General features: G+C 47.3%; 1 protein-coding gene across 1 annotated transcript in view; it reads right to left on the reverse strand.

The window, feature by feature from the left end:
- UBE2L3 (ubiquitin conjugating enzyme E2 L3) overlaps nt 1–22,943 on the reverse strand; it is a 46,452-nt gene that overhangs the window by 2,574 nt on the left and 20,935 nt on the right. The window contains exons 2-3 of the mRNA XM_030217916.1: nt 20,627–20,722; nt 16,710–16,896 (exon numbers count right to left, since the gene is read on the reverse strand). Coding sequence (XP_030073776.1) covers nt 16,710–16,896; nt 20,627–20,722 — 283 coding nt within the window. The remainder of the gene's footprint in view (nt 1–16,709; nt 16,897–20,626; nt 20,723–22,943) is intronic.

The raw sequence follows: 22,943 nt of genomic DNA on the forward strand, positions 1-22,943 counted from the left end.
AAGAATGTCTGTAATACCTGAAGCTGTCACACAGCCTGGTATCCCCTTTCACTTTCTGGGAGGAGAGAGGAGGACAGCAACCACTGGGGTACTAAGAAGGTGCCTTAATCCCTCCAGGGGTCAGTTGCTCAGCGTGACAAAACATGGAAAAAAAAAAAAAAAAGACTTCCACAAGGGATGGAAGACACCAACCAATGTTGTTCCAAAATGACAACCAAAGTTAAGTGCAGAAGTCCAATGCTTCTAAAAACAAGAAACTTTATTCTCCAAGTACAAGAGTTGTGTGGACAATCTTGACCCAACATGGGCCATGTTTTGGCTACAAAGCCTTCCTCAGGGGTCGGTACTATCAATAAGTGGGATACAGAAAAGATACAAATAAAATTATACATAATTTACACAAAGATACCTTGCATAAATCCTAGTCTGTGAACAGATATATGAGAGAGGCAAAAGTGACAAGAGATAAAGAAAACAGAATTACACCAAAGTAGCTATAGAGAAATTGTAGGTGCAGTGCTAATTAAGAAATATGTGATACAGTGATGATATAGCGAATGCTACATACCTGTAGAAGGTATTCTCCGAGGACAGCAGGCTGATTGTTCTCACTGATGGGTTGACGTCCTCGGCAGCCCCCTCCATCGGAAAGTTTACTAGCAAAGGCCTTTGCTAGTCCTCGCGCGCCCATGCGCACCGCGCATGCGCGGCCGTCTTCCCGCCCGAAACCGGCTCGAGCCGGCCAGTCCAGTATGTAGCAAGACAATACACTTCAAGGGAAGACTCAACTCCAAAGGGGAGGCGGGCGGGTTTGTGAGAACAATCAGCCTGCTGTCCTCGGAGAATACCTTCTACAGGTATGTAGCATTCGCTTTCTCCGAGGACAAGCAGGCTGCTTGTTCTCACTGATGGGGTATCCCTAGCCCCCAGGCTCACTCAAAACAACAACCATGGTCAATTGGGCCTCGCAACGGCGAGGACATAACTGAGATTGACCTGAAAAATTTACCAACTAACTGAGAGTGCAGCCTGGAACAGAACAAACAGGGCCCTCGGGGGGTGGAGTTGGATCCTAAAGCCCAAACAGGTTCTGAAGAACTGACTGCCCGAACCGACTGTCGCGTCGGGTATCCTGCTGCAGGCAGTAATGAGATGTGAATGTGTGGACAGATGACCACGTCGCAGCTTTGCAAATTTCTTCAATAGAGGCTGACTTCAAGTGGGCTACCGACGCAGCCATGGCTCTAACATTATGAGCCGTGACATGACCCTCAAGAGTCAGCCCCGCCTGGGCGTAAGTGAAGGAAATGCAATCTGCTAGCCAATTGGATATGGTGCGTTTCCCTACAGCCACTCCCCTCCTATTGGGGTCAAAAGAAACAAACAATTGGGCGGACTGTCTGTGGGGCTGTGTCCGCTCCAGATAGAAGGCCAATGCTCTCTTGCAGTCCAATGTGTGCAGCTGACGTTCAGCAGGGCAGGAATGAGGACGGGGAAAGAAGGTTGGCAAGACAATTGACTGGTTTAGATGGAACTCCGACACGACCTTTGGCAAGAACTTAGGGTGAGTGCGGAGGACTACTCTGTTATGATGAAATTTGGTGTAAGGGGCCTGGGCTACCAGGGCCTGAAGCTCACTGACTCTACGAGCTGAAGTAACTGCCACCAAGAAAATGACCTTCCAAGTCAAGTACTTCAGATGGCAGGAATTCAGTGGCTCGAAAGGAGGTTTCATCAGCTGGGTGAGAACGACATTGAGATCCCATGACACTGTAGGAGGCTTGACAGGGGGCTTTGACAACAGCAAGCCTCTCATGAAGCGAACAACTAAAGGCTGTCCTGAGATCGGCTTACCTTCCACATGGTAATGGTAAGCACTGATTGCACTAAGGTGAACCCTTACAGAGTTGGTCTTGAGACCAGACTCAGACAAGTGCAGAAGGTATTCAAGCAGGGTCTGTGTAGGACAAGAGCGAGGATCTAGGGCCTTGCTGTCACACCAGACGGCAAACCTCCTCCAATGGAAGAAGTAACTTCTCTTAGTGGAATCTTTCCTGGAAGCAAGCAAGATGCGGGAGACACCCTCTGACAGACCCAAAGAGGCAAAGTCTACGCCCTCAACATCCAGGCCGTAAGAGCCAGCGACTGGAGGCTGGGATGCAGAAGTGCCCCTTCGTCCTGTGTGATGAGGGTCGGAAAACACTCCAATCTCCACGGTTCTTCGGAGGACAACTCCAGAAGAAGAGGGAACCAGATCTGACGCGGCCAAAAAGGAGCAATCAGAATCATGGTGCCTCGGTCTTGCTTGAGTTTCAACAAAGTCTTCCCCACCAGAGGTATGGGAGGATAAGCATACAGCAGACCCTCCCCCCAGTCCAGGAGGAAGGCATCCGATGCCAGTCTGCCGTGGGCCTGAAGCCTGGAACAGAACTGAGGGACTTTGTGGTTCACTCGAGATGCGAAGAGATCTACCAAGGGGGTGCCCCACACCTGGAAGATCTGTCGTACCACACGGGAATTGAGCGACCACTCGTGAGGTTGCATAATCCTGCTCAACCTGTCGGCCAGACTGTTGTTTACGCCTGCCAGATATGTGGCTTGGAGCCCCATGCCGTGACGGCGAGCCCAGAGCCACATGCTGACGGCTTCCTGACACAGGGGGCGAGATCCGGTGCCCCCCTGCTTGTTGACATAGTACATGGCAACCTGGTTGTCTGTCTGAATTTGGATAATTTGGTGGGACAGCCGATCTCTGAAAGCCTTCAGAGCGTTCCAGATCGCTCGTAACTCCAGAAGATTGATCTGCAGATCGCGTTCCTGGAGGGACCAGCTTCCTTGGGTGTGAAGCCCATCGACATGAGCTCCCCATCCCAGGAGGGACGCATCCGTGGTCAGCACCTTTTGTGGCTGAGGAATTTGGAAGGGACGTCCCAGAGTCAAATTGGAGCAAATCGTCCACCAATATAGGGATTTGAGAAAACTCGTGGACAGGTGGATCACGTCCTCTAGACCCCCGGCGGCCTGATACCACTGGGAGGCTAGGGTCCATTGAGCAGATCTCATGTGAAGGCGGGCCATGGGAGTCACATTAACTGTGGAGGCCATGTGGCCCAGCAATCTCAACATCTGTCGAGCTGTGATCTGCTGGGACGCTCGCACCCGCGAGACGAGGGACAACAAGTTGGTGGCTCTCGTCTCTGGGAGATAGGCGCGAGCCGTCCGAGAATCCAGCAGAGCTCCTATGAATTCGAGTTTCTGCACTGGGAGAAGATGGGACTTTGGATAATTTATCACAAACCCCAGTAGCTCCAGGAGGCGAATAGTCATCTGCATGGACTGCAGGGCTCCTGCCTCGGATGTGTTCTTCACCAGCCAATCGTCGAGATATGGGAACACGTGCACCCCCAGCCTGCGAAGTGCCGCTGCTACTACAGCCAAGCACTTTGTGAACACCCTGGGCGCAGAGGCGAGCCCAAAGGGTAGCACACAGTACTGGAAGTGGCGTGTGCCCAGCTGAAATCGCAGATACTGTCTGTGAGCTGGCAGTATCGGGATATGAGTGTAGGCATCCTTCAAGTCCAGAGAGCATAGCCAATCGTTTTGCTGAATCATGGGGAGGAGGGTGCCCAGGGAAAGCATCCTGAACTTTTCTTTTACGAGATATTTGTTCAGGGCCCTTAGGTCTAGGATGGGACGCATCCCCCCTGTCTTCTTTTCCACAAGGAAGTACCTGGAATAGAATCCCAGCCCTTCCTGCCCGGATGGCACGGGCTCGACCGCATTGGCGCTGAGAAGGGCGGAGAGTTCCTCTGCAAGTACCTGCTTGTGCTGGAAGCTGTAAGACTGAGCTCCCGGTGGACAATTTGGAGGTTTTGAGGCCAAATTGAGGGTGTATCCTTGCCGGACTATTTGCAGAACCCACTGATCGGAGGTTATGAGAGGCCACCTTTGGTGAAAAGCTATCAACCTCCCCCCGACCGGCAGGTCGCCCGGCACTGACACTGGGATGTCGGCTATGCCCTGCTGGAGTCAGTCAAAAGCTCGCCCCTTGCTTTTGCTGGGGAGCCGCGGGGCCTTGCTGAGGCGCACGCTGCTGACGAGAGCGAGCGCGCTGGGGCTTAGCCTGGGCCGCAGGCTGTCGGGAAGGAGGATTGTACCTACGCTTACCAGAAGCATAGGGACCAGTCTTCCTTCCCCCGAAAAATCTTCTACCTGTAGAGGTAGATGCTGAAGGCTGCCGGCGGGAGAACTTGTCGAATGCGGTGTCCCGCTGGTGGAGAGACTCTACCACCTGCTCGACTTTTTCCCCAAAAATGTTGTCTGCACGGCAAGGCGAGTCCGCAATCCGCTGCTGGAGTCTATTCTCCAGGTCGGCGGCACGCAGCCATGAGAGCCTGCGCATCACCACACCTTGAGCAGCGGCCCTGGACGCAACATCAAAAGTGTCATAAACTCCTCTGGCCAGGAATTTTCTGCACGCCTTCAGCTGCCTGACCACCTCCTGAAAAGGCTTGGCTTGCTCAGGGGGAAGAGCATCAACCAAGCCCGCCAACTGCCGCACATTGTTCCGCATGTGTATGCTCGTGTAGAGCTGGTAAGACTGGATCTTGGCCACGAGCATAGAAGAATGGTAGGCCTTCCTTCCAAAGGAGTCTAAGGTTCTAGGGTCTTTGCCCGGGGGCGCCGAAGCATGCTCCCTAGAACTCTTAGCCTTCTTTAGGGCCAAATCCACAACTCCAGAGTCATGAGGCAACTGAGTGCGCATCAGCTCTGGGTCCCCATGGATCCGGTACTGGGACTCGATCTTCTTGGGAATGTGGGGATTACTTAATGGCTTGGTCCAGTTCGCAAGCAATGTCTTTTTCAGGACATGATGCAAGGGAACAGTGGACGCTTCCTTAGGTGGAGAAGGATAGTCCAGGAGCTCAAACATTTCAGCCCTGGGCTCGTCCTCCACAACCACCGGGAAGGGGATGGCCGTAGACATCTCCCGGACAAAGGAAGCGAAAGACAGACTCTCAGGAGGAGAAAGCTGCCTTTCAGGAGAGGGAGTGGGATCAGAAGGAAGACCCTCAGACTCCTCGTCAGAGAAATATCTGGGGTCTTCTTCGTCCTCCCACGAGGCCTCACCCTCGGTGTCAGACACAAGTTCACGGACCTGTGTCTGCAACCTCGCCCGGCTCGACTCCGTGGAGCCACGTCCACGATGGGGGCGTCGAGAGGTAGACTCCCTCGCCCGCATCGGCGAAGCTCCCTCCGCCGACGTAGTCGGGGAGCCTTCCTGGGAGGTGGCCGCGGTCGGCACCGCACGCGGTACCGACGTCGGGGACCTCAACCTGGGCGATGGACCAGCCAGCGCCACGCTCGACGGTACCGGAGGCGCAAGCACCGCCGGTACCGGAGGGGTAGGGCGCAACAGCTCTCCCAGAATCTCTGGGAGAACGGCCCGGAGGCTCTCGTTCAGAGTGGCTGCAGAAAAAGGCTGAGAGGTCGATGCAGGCGTCGACGTCAGAACCTGTTCCGGGCGAGGAGGCTGTTCCGGGCTGTCCAGAGTGGAGCGCATCGACACCTCCTGAACAGAGGGTGAGCGGTCCTCTCGGTGCCGATGCCTGCTGGGTGCCGAATCCCTCGGCGACCCAGAGCTCTCGGTGCCGACACGGGGAGGAGACCGGTGTCGATGCTTCTTCGACTTCTTCCGAAGCATGTCACCGGAGCTCCCCGGCATCGACGAGGAGGACGTAGAATCCATCCGTCGCTTCCTCGGGGCCGAGACCGAAGAGGGTCGATCCCGGGGGGGCTGTACCGCAGGAGCCCTCAGGGTAGGAGGAGACCCACCCGAAGGCTCACCGCCACCAGCAGGGGAATGGACAGCCCTCACCTGCACTCCTGACGATGCACCTCCGTCCGACGACATCAGCAGACGAAGTCTCGGTACCACCGACGTCGATGCAGTCGCCCGATGCCTCGGCGCCGATGCAGAGGTCCGATGCCTCGATGCAGTCGATGGAGCGGCAGCCAAGGAAGATGGTCCGGACGCTGACGACGTCGATGCACTCGATGCCTCCGGTGCCGATGTCGACGAAGAGCCCGAGAACAAAACGTTCCTCTGGGCTAATCTCGCTACCTGAGTCCGCCTTTGTAACAGGGAACACAGACTGCAGTTCTGAGGGCGGTGCTGGGCCCCTAGACACTGAAGACACGCAGAGTGCCTATCAGTGAGCGAGATTACCCGGGCGCACTGGGTGCACTTCTTGAAGCCGCTGGAAGGCTTCGATGTCATGGGCGGAAAAATCACGCCGGCGAAATCAAAGGCCGAAATGGCGAAAATTGAAGCACCAAAATTTAAAGGGAGAAAAATCTCGACCGAGGCCAAACTAGGCCTACCCCGACAACGAAAGAAAACTTACGGGGCAAAAGCTGTGAAAATTACGGGAAGGGCAGAAAACCCGAAAGGGTCTTCCGGAACACTTCCGGAGCGCTTCCCGAACTTTTTAAAAGAAAAACAAGGAAAAAACACGTCGAAAAGGACGCGCGAGGTCGACTCTCTGGGGCACGAACGGCGTAACACGACCGTACCGAGCGCGGACGAAAGAAGACTGGCCGGCTCGAGCCGGTTTCGGGCGGGAAGACGGCCGCGCATGCGCGGTGCGCATGGGCGCGCGAGGACTAGCAAAGGCCTTTGCTAGTAAACTTTCCGATGGAGGGGGCTGCCGAGGACGTCAACCCATCAGTGAGAACAAGCAGCCTGCTTGTCCTCGGAGAAATATACATATGAACAGCGTTAATGAGTCTGTTATTTGAATGTTCTAATGCGTGCCTATTAAGGTGTTTCATTTGCACAGTGCAGACATCATGATAATCATATCTGTTATATGGTTCTTCTATGCTGCCTATTATAATAGCATTCTTATTCTGATGAAAGTTGTCATAAGATTATTTTAGTGCTGTTAAATATTTATCTGATATTGTTTCATGTTAGTCTTGTTATTAGGGTTCAATTTGCAATATCCAAGTTTACCTTATTGGTTGTATTTGTGCTTATATTTGGTCATTTTACTAGTTATACTGAAAAACAAATTGTAAGTTTTAAAATCAAGCTATATCTGCTGTACACTGCCTTGGGAGAATCTTTTTCATAAAGGCAGTTAATAAATCCAAATAAATGCATACATAATGTACATAAAATCAAACAAATAAATGGCAAGTGACCGACTCACCTGCAAATGCGCAGTAGAGACTTCCCTCTCTGTCCTGCCCTCGCATCAAGACGTAATGACATCAGAGGGCGGAACAGAGAGGGAAACGGAGTCGGACGCTGCCGCTGGAGCCTGAAGCCTCGAAAAGAACATCACGCACACCAACCTCCATCCTCCCCCCCATCCCCGCCGCCGCTCCCGCTCCCCTCCATATCGGGCCCCCTGCACTGACCTGACAGCGCCTCTCACCTCCATGTGAAAGCGCTGCAGGCAGCAGCAGAGGCACAGAGGGGGGAGGGAGTGGCAGCGAGGAGGGTAGCTGGAAATCTCGCCCGTTTTAACGGGCTTAACGGCTAGTATAACATAATACAGCAACAAACTCTGATAATAATTGATAAAAAACAAAACTACAGTCATAAGTGAAACATTAAAAATAAACTAAAAACCAATATTAAAGCTACCAAAACATAATACATAAAAGAAGCACTCACTAATCTTACTGCAACTGAACCCCCAATTTGTGTGGCTACAGGAAGCACACGACCTCCAGGTGGCGCAGGATAATAAAGCCATATGGAGTACTAGTCCAGATCATGACTCCAAACATGGATTTCACAACCTCATTTGGAAAACTCTGCTATAAAGTCAGTAGTAAGGGTACCTCACATGTAACTCAGCAAGCAGTATAAAATAAAAATCATATCATCAGCTATAACACTGCAAGCTAATGACTCTTAGCTGTGCTAACTCATAATTAACCCCCCCCCCCCCACACACACACGTACAGTCACTGTCAAACTCCAGCTCCCAGGATTTCCCATCCCCACCCAAAATCCTGTGAAGCAGCTAACAGCCTTCAAATTAGAAAGGCCTGCTGATTTAAGCCATAAATAAGCTATTTTTCTCCCTAGATCTGAAGGATAGTACATGTCAGCCAGCTGAATGTTCCTCAGGAGTTTCAACCTGAATTGAGGGATGGCATAAGAAACGCTTTGTTTCTGTGCTTTACATGTCGTTGTTTTGAGAGTAGAGAGAATGTTCACCAAACTTCTCACCAGATTAGTACAGGAGACTTGCAGGGGCATAGGTAATATTTCTCACATTTTAGCCTTTACTTTCTGAAATGAGGGAAACCTGTGTCAGAACCCCATCTGTCCACCACTAAGAATGTTCCTAGATATCAGGGGACAGCAGGAGGAGTTCGACATGGATGTTCTTTGTGTGTATTCAGTAGTCATGCATGGAGTTTCTTGTTTTCCTTAAAAACCTTAGTTGTCAAACTTAAGGCTTTCTATGCACGTGTGTTAGGGCTGTGTGACCTGAATGCAGAGGATTTGGTTTCAATTCCCACTGTAGGTGTTTGTGGTTACTATTTTAGCATGGAATCTTGCTACTATTTGGGTTTCTGCAAGGTACTTATTTTTATTTATTTGTAGCATTTGTATCCCATATTTCCCCACCGATTTGCAGGCTCAATGTGGCTTACATTTGCCGTAATGGCAGTTGCCATTTCCGGGTAACAGAATTACAAAAGGCATTATCACCTGGATTGGCACTGTTGGAAGCAGGATACTGGGCTACAGGGACCATTGGTCTGACTCAGTATGACTATTCTTATGCTCTTATTGTGGACTGGATAATTCTATGAATTTATTTTATTTACTTATTTTAAAAATGTATATATTACCTATAACCTAGGCGGTTTACAAAACATAACATACATAATAAAAGCAAACAGAAAAAAAATCAAATTCCACACATCTCAAACAAACTATAAACCACTTATACTGCTCTTCAATAGATTAAAGCAAACTGCTCCTACATAAAAGCTTCCATAAACAACTGTGTTTTTAGCAATTTCTTAAACTGACCCACATTGCTGCACAAATGAAGTAGTCCAGGGATGGCATTCCATAGCCGAACCCCTCAATGGAAAAAGCAGACACTCATATCAGCATAACAAATTCTTGCTACTGTGTCTAAAGGTAAGCGAATCACATTTTCTGTACGCAACGACCGTTGCGGCCAATATGCACAAGCAGATTGAGCAAAAACGGTCCCTAAATATAATGCTTAATGAATCAGAATCAGTCCTTTAAAACAAATTTGAAAAAGCACAGGAAGTTCAATTGCTCCAGCACAAGTGTTACACGCTCAAACTTTGAAACACTAGCAACAATTCTTGCCACTGCATTATGAACCAACTGCAATGACCTGCACTGTGCACTCGACAGCCCAAGGTAGAGAACATTGCAGTAATCCAATCTGGAGAGAGCCATGCTCTGCAACACATTCCCAAAGTTATATTGTGACAACACAGGCTTTAATTTATACAATATATGAAGCTGTGCAAAAGAGAACTTGAATGATCTTCCCTACCTGATTCTGCACTGAGAGCTTAGAATCAAACACAACCCCCAATAATTTCATTTCTTTCTGAACATCCAACCATGCACCATTTACACCCCCCCCCCCTCTGATCTCCCCACAATCATAAGTTCTGTTTTAGCTAAATTCAACATTAAACCGTGTTCAGACATCCTCACTTGCACCTTATCCATATACAACGTCAACTGGGCAGCCAACGCATCGCATCCCCCCATTCCTCAATCTGAAAGAAAAATTGCACATCATCAGCACACATATGGTAAAACATACCCGACTCAAAAACCTTTCGTACAGATGGCATGCAGATATTAAATAGGAGAGCTGACAGGGCAGAACCCTGTGGCACACCTATATCCACAAGCATCTCCTGAGATACTGTTTCTCCACTCTTCACACGCAATGTACGTCCCAATAAGTTTTCAGTAACAACTCCAAATCAACAGAATCAAACGCATCAGATACATCCAAAGGTACCACACAAAAACTCCTGCCAGCAACCATACCTTTCCTTAAGACATCCACTGTAGAAACCTTCACCTCATGTGCTCGTCAAAACCCTAATTGAAAAGGATCAAGACACCCAATTTCCCCCACAAAATCTTCCAAAAGCTTTCCTAAAAATGGTATAACAAACTGGATGATAATGACTGAAATTTCCTGCGTCTAATCCCTCTTCTTTTACTTTCAGTTGGCACTTGTTTTCTGCTTTATCTAAAGAGAGAGTTCAATATGGATTACAGAGGATACAAACAAGTCATATAATCAAATATACAATATCATGAAATACCAAACATCTGGAATCATTCTCTATATCAAAATACACATCCCCATTTAAAAAAGCAGATTTCCAAACAGTTCACCCTATAAATCATTAAAATTAATTTATCTATTTTATTAAACACTGTACACTTCAATTTCTTTTCCATGTACTCAGCAGCCTACAATCATGCACCGGTGCACCCTTAGATTGTAAACTTCTGTTTGTGCTGCATACATCAATCAATTCCAATAACTATAATGGTGCCACTCCATTCATGATATTAAAGGCTACTGGATGTTACCCTGACCAGTACTGGCAGTTAGTGAAGTAGGATTAAGAACGGCGATGCCTGAAAGGTCTAAGAAAAGGGACATACATTTGATAATCCTTTTTAACCTTTAGAAAATAAATCAATTAAAATGGCAACCCAGCTTTACTTTTTATTATTTATTTATTGCATTTGTATCCCACATTTTCCCACCTCTTTGCAGGCTCAATGTGGCTTACAATACATAATGATCAGTGGAAAATAATAGAGAATAGACATTTAGTGTTATAGAAGGATCTTAGGCAATATGATAAACGGAGAAAAAAAAAATTAGAAGCCGGTCCTTTAAAAAGGAGTTTCACCTAGAATCATCCATGTTTATTTGAGACAGCCTCAATCCTACAGTTGTCTCCCTTTGCGTCTTTACTGCCATACAAGAACAATTTTTGTTTTCATTCAGTACCACGGTATTTTTATGTTGCAGCTAATTCTGACAATGTCCTTTCTAACACCTGTTCCTCAAACTCCCCAAGCTACAATACATACTAGAAGGAGAGATTTCAGAGGAAGATCTTTCAAAGTAGCCTGCTTCAGAGATTCAAAGGGAACCTTTTTTAGAGCCCGTAGAACCATGCTAAGGTTCCACTCGGGACAAGGACAACAAAAATGGAGGCCTAAGATGACTAGCCTCTTTCAAGAAATTAACATCTGGATGAGAAGTGAATGAGTAATCCAGAATCCAACCCCAATAACAGGCAAAAGCTGCCACTTAAACCTTAAAGAGAGACCTTTCTAAGACCATCCTGCAAGAAGGCTCATGTGTGGCAAAGAGGCCTGAAATGGAGACCATGCCCATTCAAAGCACCATGTATCAAAACTTGCCAGACACCAGCATACACCACTAACATTGAACGTCTTCTTGCCAGAAGTAACGTTGCAAATTGCCAGCATATCCTTTCCTTCTCCAGCCTCTCAAGAGCCAGGCCATAAGACCAAAGCGGGAGGGATCCTGGCCCTGACAGAGAAGTCCATGACTCAGAGGTCATGGTGGGATGCAAAAACAGGGGCAACTCCAGCCAAGGCTGAAGAGCATCTATGCCTTCTGAACCAACCTCCTGTCTTCTGCCGAAGAACATGGAAACTCTGACAGTGTGACATGTCGCCATGAGTTCTATTAGTCGAGTGTCCCACCTTCGAGTTACCAGCTGGAAGGTGTCCAGCACCAGCTCCCATTCCGTTGGGTCCAGAGAGTTCCTGCTACTGAAATCTGCTTGCCAATTGAGAGCTTCCACTAGGTGGGCAGCTGAAAGCTGCTGCAAATGCCTTTCCACCTAGTAAAATAGAAAGTGTGCTTCATTGTCAGAGGACGATCTCACGGACCAGGGCTGTCTGTGGATGGAATCCTCTGCCATCATGTTGATTGAGAGAACCTGAGCCAGTTTGCCCTCCAGAACAGATTGAAAAGCTTTAAGAGTGTTGTGCACCACTCTGAGCCCCATCCAACTGGACTGCCACAGCGTTGCCGTGTGGCTCCACAGACCTCTAGCAGTGTGTTGAAGACTATGGGCTCCCCAACCTGTCAGGCTGGTATCTGTGACTACAGCTATCCAAAGAAGAGACACCAGAGACACACCTTGCAAGAGCTTGTTCAGTTGAAGCCTCCCCAATATATTACACTTCACCAGAGGTCTCCACATGAGACGCTTATTGTAGCCCTGAGAAATCTGTAACCACTGGGACAAGAAAGACTGCTGGAGTGGGTGCATGTGAGCTCCGACCCAAGACACCACCTCTGAGGACACTTTCGTAGAACCCAACACCTGAACATAATCCCAAGCTTGGGGATTTGGAATTTGCAACAAGGAGAAAATTTGTTCTCAAAGCTCGAATCTTCTCTATTCTGGAAAAGACACTTGGGCCCCAGGTCACGTTAAACTGTACTCCCAGATATTCCAAAGTCTTCACTGTGCAGATTGATAACCCAACCTCAAGACTGCAAAAGTGCCATGACCTAAGTAGTCACTTGATGACCCGCCTGCTCTATCAAGGCCCTTATCAGCCAACTGTCCAGATAGGGATGCACTTCGATTCCATCTTTTCTCAGGAAGCAGCTACGACCACCACAACCTTGGAAAAGGGTCTGGGCACTGTAGCTAATCTATACGGCATCGCTTGAAACTGAAAGAGATGCCCTAGACTTGTGCAAGGCGAAGAAAACACCTGTGCGAAGGATAAATAGGAACAGGCAAGTAGGCCTCCTTGTGGTCCAGAACCAACGGATACTCCCCCGGTGGCACCGCTCCTACTACTAATCACTACTTGATGTACACAGTGTTGTACATACTATATGCTCCAGGGACAGGTCTGCTGGGGGAGGATCCGGTTCCACTACCCAGGGATGGGAGGGTGGCTGCTCCAGCAAGGGCAGGGTGCTGTAACTTCCTACAAGCAGGAATTTTTTTTTTTTTTGGGGGGGGGGGGGGGGAATTGAGAGAGAATTCTAACTGCCAAATCCTGGCATTTTTGTGCTGAAGGAAGGGAACAGCATCTGTAAAATGTTCACTGAAAGGAAAACAGATTGAAAGTGCTATATTTGCACACTATAAAAATAATCCAAATGCCCCTGCTCAGTACTGACTCTGAAGGCCATGCAGCGTGTGGCGTCAGCATGCCCTACCCCATAGCAGACATGCACTGGCCTGCCTGACTGCCCCGGCCTACCTTGGCCTGGGGCTCCTTCATCTCTGCTGTCCCCGGCCCTCTGGGCGCACCTAAAGGGAAATTCCCCACTTAGTACTCTACAATAGTATTAGTCCCTGACAAAGGGCATGAAGCTAGCCAGGCCAACTGAATTATTATTAGTATTATCATTATTATTCGGGATATGTGCTGCCAAAGGGACATTTGGAAAGTATGGGAGCTGCAGGGGGAGACTGTGGGGGGTACACCCAAACAAGGCGAACAGGCAAGAGAGTTGGGGGGATGGGGACCTGCACTGCTCAGGTAAGGCCCTACAGGATCGAGCCACAGCCGCACACAGTGGCACTAAGAAGCTCCGAGCTCAACCAGGTATGCGAATAGGGACTGCGGAGCCAAGCTCAGAGTTCAACCACATATGGTCCCAAGACTGTGACCTGGGAGTGGTCGTTAGGCTCGACCATGCTGTGTGGCCATAGCCAGCAGAGCGGGGGGGCTAGGACAGGGACAGGAGCAGATTGAGAAAACCCCAAGGTCCCATCCTGCACACCCTTTAAGACCAGTCCACCCTCCACAGGCAGGGTGGTTTTTTTTTTTTGTGCCTGCAGCCACCAAAGAATCAACTTAAGTAATGTAAGCCTCCAAGTTCATCTTGAGCAATAGAAGAAAGGCGAGTCGTGGTCCAGGCCACCTTAAGACTGGAATCTGGGGTGGTCCACTGAGCCGAAATGAGCATGTGCATAGCCTCATGTACAGGGAATGCTTTAGGTAGCTTCCAGTGCACTAGCTATCCCAGAAGTAAAGACTGAGGTGTGTTGTGACTCCAAGCTATAAAAATTCAGAGCCTCTAGAGCCTTAGCCATAAAAGAAGTTAATTCCTCCTTGGGGGAAAAAGTATTAACCATTGTAGGAACATCCTCCTCATCAATCAGAATCTCTCCCTCCTGAACTCTCTCTGAAAAACAGAAGGTAGGGAAGCTGCTGCCAAGCCTGATTCAGACTGAGGGGAAGATGGAGAAGCCAAAGAATCTGCCTCAGAAACAGATTCCAAACGTCTCCCTTCACTCACAGAATCCAATTGCAAAGACTAAGAAACTTGCAAAAACCCAGAAACCTCCAACTGTTGCCAAGAGAGACAGGCAGAAGATTGTGTATGCTGAGGAGACCTTTGCAGATATAGGCTTGAGGCACTGAAAGAACTAACACTTGGAAAAAAAGGCATCAGAGGCCCAGGAGTTACAATACAGTCATAAACCTTACCAGCACATGTATAAGGTCTAGAAATATGCCCAGCTTGAAGAGGCAGCATGGATTCTGCAGCTGCGGGAGGCAAATTATGCTGATTTTAAATGGCCACAGGAGCCTGCAAAACCGCATCAGAGAATGTCAGCTGAGGAGAGGCCACAACTGAACAGCTCAGGAAGACAACGGTTCGCCCACCAAATAGGCTGCTCTGTCAAATGCCCTCGGAACACACTGCCAACATTTCCCCGAAGCTGCTCTCTGCTGTGTATAGCAAAAGTAGCGCTGACAAGACTCTGCAGCCATCGCAAGGAAAAAGCAAGTGAAACCGCGAGTAAGCCCAAAGAGGGAGACAAATGTAAAGGAACACTTGCCAAATCTCTAGGAACAAGTTCTGACTCACCACTCTGGCACAGGACATACTGTGAATAGAGTCAATCCCATCCAGTATCAAAGTAGCCACATAAGCAGGCAAAGCTGCTGTAATCCTTTTTCTCCTTTGCTTATTAACTCTGTGAGGAAAAAGGACGGAGAAAGTGGCTGGATATGTTTTAGGCGAGGAGAGGGACCTGGCACCAACCAGGTGTACCCTCTAAAGCCAGCAAAGCTTAGCTTAAGCACACCCCAGGCTCAACTGAACCAGGAAACCAAGAACAAACACAGATGAAACCAGTAGCTTACAAAAGACCTCCACTGCCTGCTGGAGATAGATACACACTGAAAAACCAAGGAACATACCAATAAGACAGAGTTCAGTGCTCTCTATCTCCACCTGCTGGTAGATGATCACAAACCACAAATCTCTGGAATCATCTGCTGCAGGTGCTAAGGAAGTGTTTGCTTTCCCAAGACTCGAAGACTAAAACGGGTTTATAGGATTTTCCTGCAGGAGCTTAAGTTTAAATCTTTAACATTTAATTGATTTGCTCAACCACCTTTTTCATAAGAAACCTCAAAGCTAAAATACATATATAAGACAAGCAACAGAATGTACCAGAAAAATACACATGCAAAAAGCAGTGGACAATATACACATAGTAATAAGGGCATAATATTCTACCTAATAGTCCCAGGAAAATGCTCTTATGTGGAATGAAAAAACAAAAACCCTTCAAGTTTCAGAGAACGTACAAATTTCACTGGCTGAAAATTTCAAAGTGTTTTTGAGCATACCTGCCTTCCTATAGTGAGGGCTCTCGCAGGGTTTCAAATTCCTGTTACCTAAGATTTTTCCCCTCATTGTTTCTAAGTTGACGCCCCTCCTCCCTCATCAACATGTTTGGGGGATTCTCAGAAACCTTGGCCCACCTCAATAGCTGGAAGCCACTTTCCTCTGAACCACTTCTGTGGTGCTGCTCCATGCCTGTGGCTATGGCACTTTTCATTCCTCCCCAGACCTCAACAGCTACAGGGCCCGAGGGCACGGGAAAAATATAAAGGTTTGAACCTTTAGCAGATGATTTTGTTAAGTGACGTCTGGTCACCACATGGTGCCCTTTTAATTCATATTTCACTGTGAGCATACTGAAAGCCTGACAGGCTTGGTGTGTCCCGAGGACTGGGTTGAGAACCCTGATCTCTAGAGAGTGAATGATGGAGTTTGCTACTGGGCCTGATCCAGTACAGTATCTTTCTTTTTAGAAAATTACTGCTTTCAAATCTACAGCAATGCTTCTCAAACTTGTACTGCACCCAGTGTAGGTCTCTACCTTCCTCACTCACTTCCTCCTTCCTTCACTCACCCAAAGCATGGGAACAGAAGTAGCAGAAGTAGTAGGGGCAACAATCAGTGTAGGGTATGTGAATCTGTATGCACTCACCCCCCCCCCCCCTCAGTCTTCTGTATGGGTTTCCAGTTTAACAGGAAGCCTGCTGACAACCACTAGTGGGCGTGTCACAGTGCAGGTCCAGAGGAAGGGGAAGCAGTATTGATGATGTGACCACTCCCATCTGGGGTCCTGACTCGCAGCTTGGGAACCACTAAACTAGAGAAATTTCTGAAATAAAGCTAACACTGGCCTCAGAAATCTAGCACAAAATGGAGAAGATTCATCAAAATGAGAAACTGTCCAAGAGTATGAGTCAGGGAGGTGCTAACATCCCTGAATTCTGGAAAACATGCAATGATCCGATCCCTTCAGCTGCTCAGGAGCCTTACCTTGGTCAGTTTTGGTTGCTGGCTTCCAGTTTTCTGCACTAATTACAGGCAGACACACCTGCCCCTTTTCATCAATGTTGGGATGATATATTTTTGTTTTAAATGTGATCTTGGGAGGTTTGAATGGGTATTCTGCAGGGAAGTTGATTTCAATCCTGAAGGCTCCCTTGTCATATGGGGGGTTGTCCTGCAGGGTAATAAGCAGAAAAGAAAAGCACATTTATATGCTACAGCATCCAAAAGCTTGGAATTTGCTTCACACTTGACTTCAGGTGAGGACAAGTCACTAAGCAAGAAGAAACAAGGAGGAACCAAGCTGTAGGAAGCCAAAAGCTCTGTCTATCTGCTTCAGTCTGCAATCTATAAGGATGCAACCACTCTACCTTATAGAAAATAAGTAACACAATAGACTTCTAGAAATGATGACCTGGGGGCTGACTGAGGCTCTCTGACTTTCCCTCCCCTGTCATGCCAATGAGGCAGAAAACACAAACATTATGGAGGCGTATAAATATCTTCCTAAAAGTGTTTCATTATTTTGTAGTTATAAATAAGAAACCAAGAAACAAGCATCCAACCTTATGAAAATGTATTTCCATATCATCTCCAGCAGTAGATCTGAACAACCACAATCACTTAAGAGGGAGTCATTTTAAAACTGAGCAGGTAGCAAAATCTTCTCTCACTGTATGGTATGTGAAGGCAGGGAAAGGTTCACATCGCATCATGTACATCTCATGCCAAATATACTCACAAATAGGAAAAAATAGTAATTCAACAAGCAGTAACTTCCCATTATGTAGACCACAAAAAAATACGATGGAAGAAGAGATCCTCAGACTCGCAGCAAAGGGTGAATACCCTCTCTGTGAAGCTCCTTCAGTGTCAATCATTGGATATCCTTGTACAAATATATAAAAATGTACAAAAATCAAACAGTCTCCTTCTTCTACCATAAAATCCTCGTAACTTGTCTGCCGAAAATGTGAAACACGGTGACAGTAAATAATCCGAGATGTCGGCACTTATCTTGTATGCTGACACTAACAAGGTACTCCCAACATTTTCTACAGGCAATGTGCATGCAGTTACAGACACTATATGTATCTGATGTAGCGTCAGGTTTCGTTTCTTGTGGCAGGGGATCAGCTCTACTGGCAAGCACACCAACAACTTCCTCTGGACACATGCTGCGTACATGACAAGTCCGATTTACTTCTTGGATTATTTACAGATACACAGTGTTTCACATTTTCAGCAGACAAGTTATGAGGATTTTATATTGGAAGAGGGGGACCGTTTGACTTTTACATATTTTTATACATTTGTATCCACAGGGTTGCACGAGGGTATCCCCCGACTGACACTACAGCTTTACATAGAGGGTATTTACCTTTTGCTCCGAGTGAGGACCCCTTCCTCTTCCATTATAATTTTTTGTGGTGTATATAATAGGGAGAAATTAGGTTTTACCCGATAACTTCCTTTCCATGAGTCCTTCCCACTATTCCAGAACCTGTGGGATAGTTGTGTGGAGATAGAGAACTGAAAATTGACCTTTCAGCTTATCCTCCGGCAACTGCTGTGGCTTAGTTTCTCTCAGTTCTTTCACCAAGTTACTGAGATCCTCTCCAAACAGGCACTTGGCCTGAAAGGGCAGTTTAACTGCATGTGACTTTGATGCTGCATCTGCTGCCTAATGCTGCAACCAGTTGCTGAAATGCCATGACAGCCAAACACATACTGCGGGCCATAACATGTCATAAACAGTATCTGTCAAGAAAACCAATCTCGCTTCCAGCTGGGTGTTATGGCACCCACCTTGTGTTGCTGACTGCTGATGCCACTTCAGAAATGCTCTCGCCCAAACAGGCCATTTCAAAGGTTTGTTTCAGCGAACCTTCTAGCTTCCTATCCTGTGTGTCTTTTAGGGCAATGCCCCTTTCCACCAGCAATGCCCTCTTCTTAGTCACCGCTGTAACCAGGGAGTCCACCTTGGGAAGCTACAATTTATTTTTCTTCTCAAGAACTAACAGGTAGAGGCAAGCCATGGCTCTTCCCACTCTCAGCCTGCGTCCGGCGAGACCCATTCTGCTGTGATCAGGTCTTGAATGTCCGGATGCATCAGGAAGGCCTTAAAAGGAGCTCTAAGCCCCCTAATGATCGACGAAGATGGAACTCTACACCAAAGCAGAAGGCTCCCCAATAGAACACACTGCCAGTACCTCAGAAATGAGTACCAAGCTCCTCTTTATTAAACAACCTCAGTAATTTGAATCATTCCCCTCCTCCAACTGCTCCTTCAACGATGGGTCCTCTAAATAGAATGAGGCCACATCATATAAGGAGGAAAATGCAGTGAGCCTAATCTACCCACTCTTGGAGGTCTAAACGAGATCTTTTACGAGACAGAGGAGCAGCGAGGCAAGAAACTGAAGCACCGTGCAGCAACTGAGTGTCCCTGCTTCAGTAAATAAGCCAGGTTCAACAGCAATATAAACTCTGGAGAAAATAAAGACCCAGATGCAGCTGAATGCTCTGTACGGCCCTGAGGATGTAAACTGATGCCTGTGCTCCGCGCATGATCAGACGGAGGCTGTTCCTCACTGCTAGTCGGCCCCCAACAAAATGGCACCCATTCCCGCACTCTTCTGCATCAAACTGCCTACTGGCCCTGCTGGAGAGCCCGAAGACCCAGACATTCAGATGCCGTGCCAAATCCGAAGATGTGCTGCTACTGTTTCTTCTGCATCCCGTGCAAGTCCCGGTTACATGTACTGCAATGTCCTGATACTGGCTAGTGGATCCCACAGCAGGAACACTGCTTAACTGCCTCTGTGGGAGTCACCATTCACCCCACCTGTCACAAGCAAAGCACAATGTGTCCCAAGCGGTGACTCAGGATTCCTCCCCTGCACCAAGTAGAACTTGCAGCCTTCCAAGCGGTTCAGTCAAACTTTAGTCGAATTTAACACTGCTGGCTGCTCCCCCCAAGCTCAGAGTCTCCACAAGTCTTACCACAGATGAGAAAGGCTCAGGACTGACACTCTGGTCCCACGGTCTCCAGCAAATCTCTTTCCTTTTTTTTTTAGGTTGTTGTGCTGAAAAAGAAGAATTCCACAGGACACAGGAATCTGAACACCTCCAGACATGACTCTGCAGACTCAAGCCACCTGCAAACCAGCTGGCAAACTGGTCCAGGAGCAAAGCACTCAAACAGAGGCTGAAAAGTGTGTCTATTCATCTGCTGGAGATTGAGAACTGAATACTGAGCTGAGACGTCTCTCTCTTGGCATCCAGTCCAGTTCCTCAGTATTTTCTATCTTCACCTACTGGTTGATGGACACAACCATCCCACAGGTTTTGAAATAGTGGGAAGTTACCGTAATGGAAGAAGTTATTGCTTACTTGCTGATGAGCTTTGAGAAATGTCAGATATGAACATCTCAGGCAAGACACACACTTACAGATGGTGGGTTTAGAAATATACAAACTAGCGCAAGAAAAAACAGGGCATTTGACTTCACCATCTCTGCAACATTTTAAAAACAGAATTCAATAAGAGCATTAGGTATCACCACTAACATTTTAGAAAGTTAACTAGGAACGTATCTGGGGGAAGAAAACTTAGAGGCATATTTTCAAAGCACTTAGCCTTCCAAAGTTCCATAGAAACCTATGGAACTATGGAAGGCTAAGTGCTTTGAAAATATGCCTCATAGGAACCTTTTTTTTGTAGAAAGTGAGCTTGTTGATGTGAAATGCTATGCTACCAAAGGAGGCTTTTCCCCTCTCCAACTGTCCCCACTAGATCTCCAATTTTAGTCCTGGAGAAGGATGGTATGGATAGATCTCTGCTACAGAAGTACAATGGCAGCTTCTATCCAGGATCTGAGAAGTGGCGAACTCCTACTCACTGGAACAATCAGCCCCTGCCAGGTCAACAAGTTAGCTTCATCCACCTGGATATTCCGGAAATTCTTCATTCCAGATTTGCGGATTTCTTCAAGCTCCTGAAAAACAAAAAGCAGAAATTATCGAGCAGACGACAATTAAAGTCTAACTTATTTTTGGAAGGAGGAGAAAGAAATTAAAATGGTTCAAGAGGACTATACAAAATTCAAAGTGGAACTGATGGAGGACCATGCCTAAGCACAGCAACCGCAGAAGAAAAGGTTGTATGGAGAAGGCTCAATGTACTGCATTTATGAGAAGCAGTCAGTTATGCTACTTTTCTAGGCTGTATTATTGTTGTGTAACATTCTCCCACTGTGAGAGAACAGACAGTGCTGCCTCACAGCCAGAGTGCTTTCTCCTATTATAGTGACTGAAAGCAGCGCTGTGTCACTTTGTCTCCTGCTGCCCGTTTCATTAAATATAAATTTTGCACTTCCAACAATTCACTAAGAACTGGGTCACAGGGAACTTTTCTAATCTCTCTTTCTTAAAGAAAAGCTCTGGGCGCAGTCTACCCCCACCAGATGTCATCAAGGATGCCTCACTTCCAAAAAGGCCTTTGCAGTGTACAGCTCAGTCTACCAAAGATCCTGGTGAAGAGCTCAGGTCCGATTCAAGCCATCTTGTCTGGCTTACACCCAGTGGCTCTGGATGGTCTGCTGCTTATTTCTCCCATTCTGTGACCCAAGTACTGGCACAACCCAAAATACATTGAAATCAAACAATTCAGCCAAACAGTTGGTTTGTTTTAGATATGTTCTAGAATCACAATGCACATGAAAATGCAAGGCCTGCAAAATGGGGAATTTAAAGGGGGGGTTGGACCTTGTAATTTCTGCCCTCTTTTTTGCACTTCCAGCACAATCAGAACCAGTGAAGGGCTCTGGCACCATGAGCCTTCATTCACAACCTTTTCTCTCTAAAACCAGCACTATGATTTGGACCCAAGTAATTGCTTCAGGCTTACAGTCTGAAGCCAGAACAGCACAGAGCAAATCGGTATGCACAGCCTGGACATCAGGTAACAGACACCACAAGGGGCTGTGCAAATTCAATCCCTCGGTCAGTTAGTGAGAACAGCTTTTTTTCTCTCTATAATCAGACATGCAAAGGTCATACTGTATTTCCAGTCATCTGACAGACTATGCAGTAGTCTGTCACAACTATATGTAAACTAGTAAAAAAGCCCCGTTTCTGATGCAAATGAAACGGGGGCTAGCAATGTTTTCTTCTGTGTGCATGTGGGAGTGGGAGTGGGAGTGTGTGTGTCCCTGCCCTCTGGCCTCTCTCCCCTCCCCCCTCTGAGTCCTTCACTGTTACAGAGCCAGCGATTTGATTTCGTGCTGTGCTGTTTTCCTTCACTGACTGTGTTACAGAGAGGGCGAGGCAGACACTCATAGGGAAACCGGATATCTCGCCCCCTTCACACTTCCGGCTGGAGGCTTCATAGAAGGTTGGTGTTGCCTTTTATATAGAGAGATAAGTATGTAGCACAGTGCTTACAATATAGTAACATAGTAAGTGACAGCAGATAAAGACCTGAATGGTCCATCCAGTCTGCCCAACAGTCATATTCATTATCATAAGAACATGAGATTAACCATACTATGGTCCATCTAGCCCAGTATCCCGTTTTCAAACAGTGGCCAAGCCAGGTCACAAGGACCTGGCAGAAACCCAATTATTAGCAGCATTCCATGTTTCCAATCCTGGGGCAAGCAGTTGCCTCCCCATGTCTGTCTCAACAGCAGACTATGGACTTTTCCTCCAGGAACTTGTCCAAACTTTTTTTTAAACCCAGATATGCTAACTTGCTGGTACCACATCCTCTGGCAAATAGTTTCAGAGCTTAACTAATTGTTCAGTGAAATAATATTTCCTTCTATTTGTTTTAAAAGTATTTCCATGTAACTTCTTCGAGTGTCCCCTAGTCTTTGTACTTTTGGAACTAGTAAAAAAAAAAAAAAAAAAGATTTACTTCTACCTGTTCTACACTACTCAGGATCTTGTAGACCTCAATCATATCTCCCCTCATCCATCTGTTTTCCAAGCTGAACAGCACTAACCTCTTTAGCCTTTCCTCAGACAAGAGGAGTTCCATCCCCTTTATCATCATTTTGGTCTTTGAACCTTTTCTAATTTCGCTATATCTTTTTTGAGATACGGCGCCCAGAACTGAATGCAATACAGAGGCATTATAGTATTTTCTGTCTTATTCACCATCCCTTCCCTAATAATTCATAGCATCCGGTTTGCTATTTTGGCTGCCGCCGCACA

This window comes from Microcaecilia unicolor, chromosome 11, assembly GCF_901765095.1.
Source record: "Microcaecilia unicolor chromosome 11, aMicUni1.1, whole genome shotgun sequence".
Taxonomy (NCBI): Eukaryota; Metazoa; Chordata; class Amphibia; order Gymnophiona; family Siphonopidae; genus Microcaecilia; species Microcaecilia unicolor.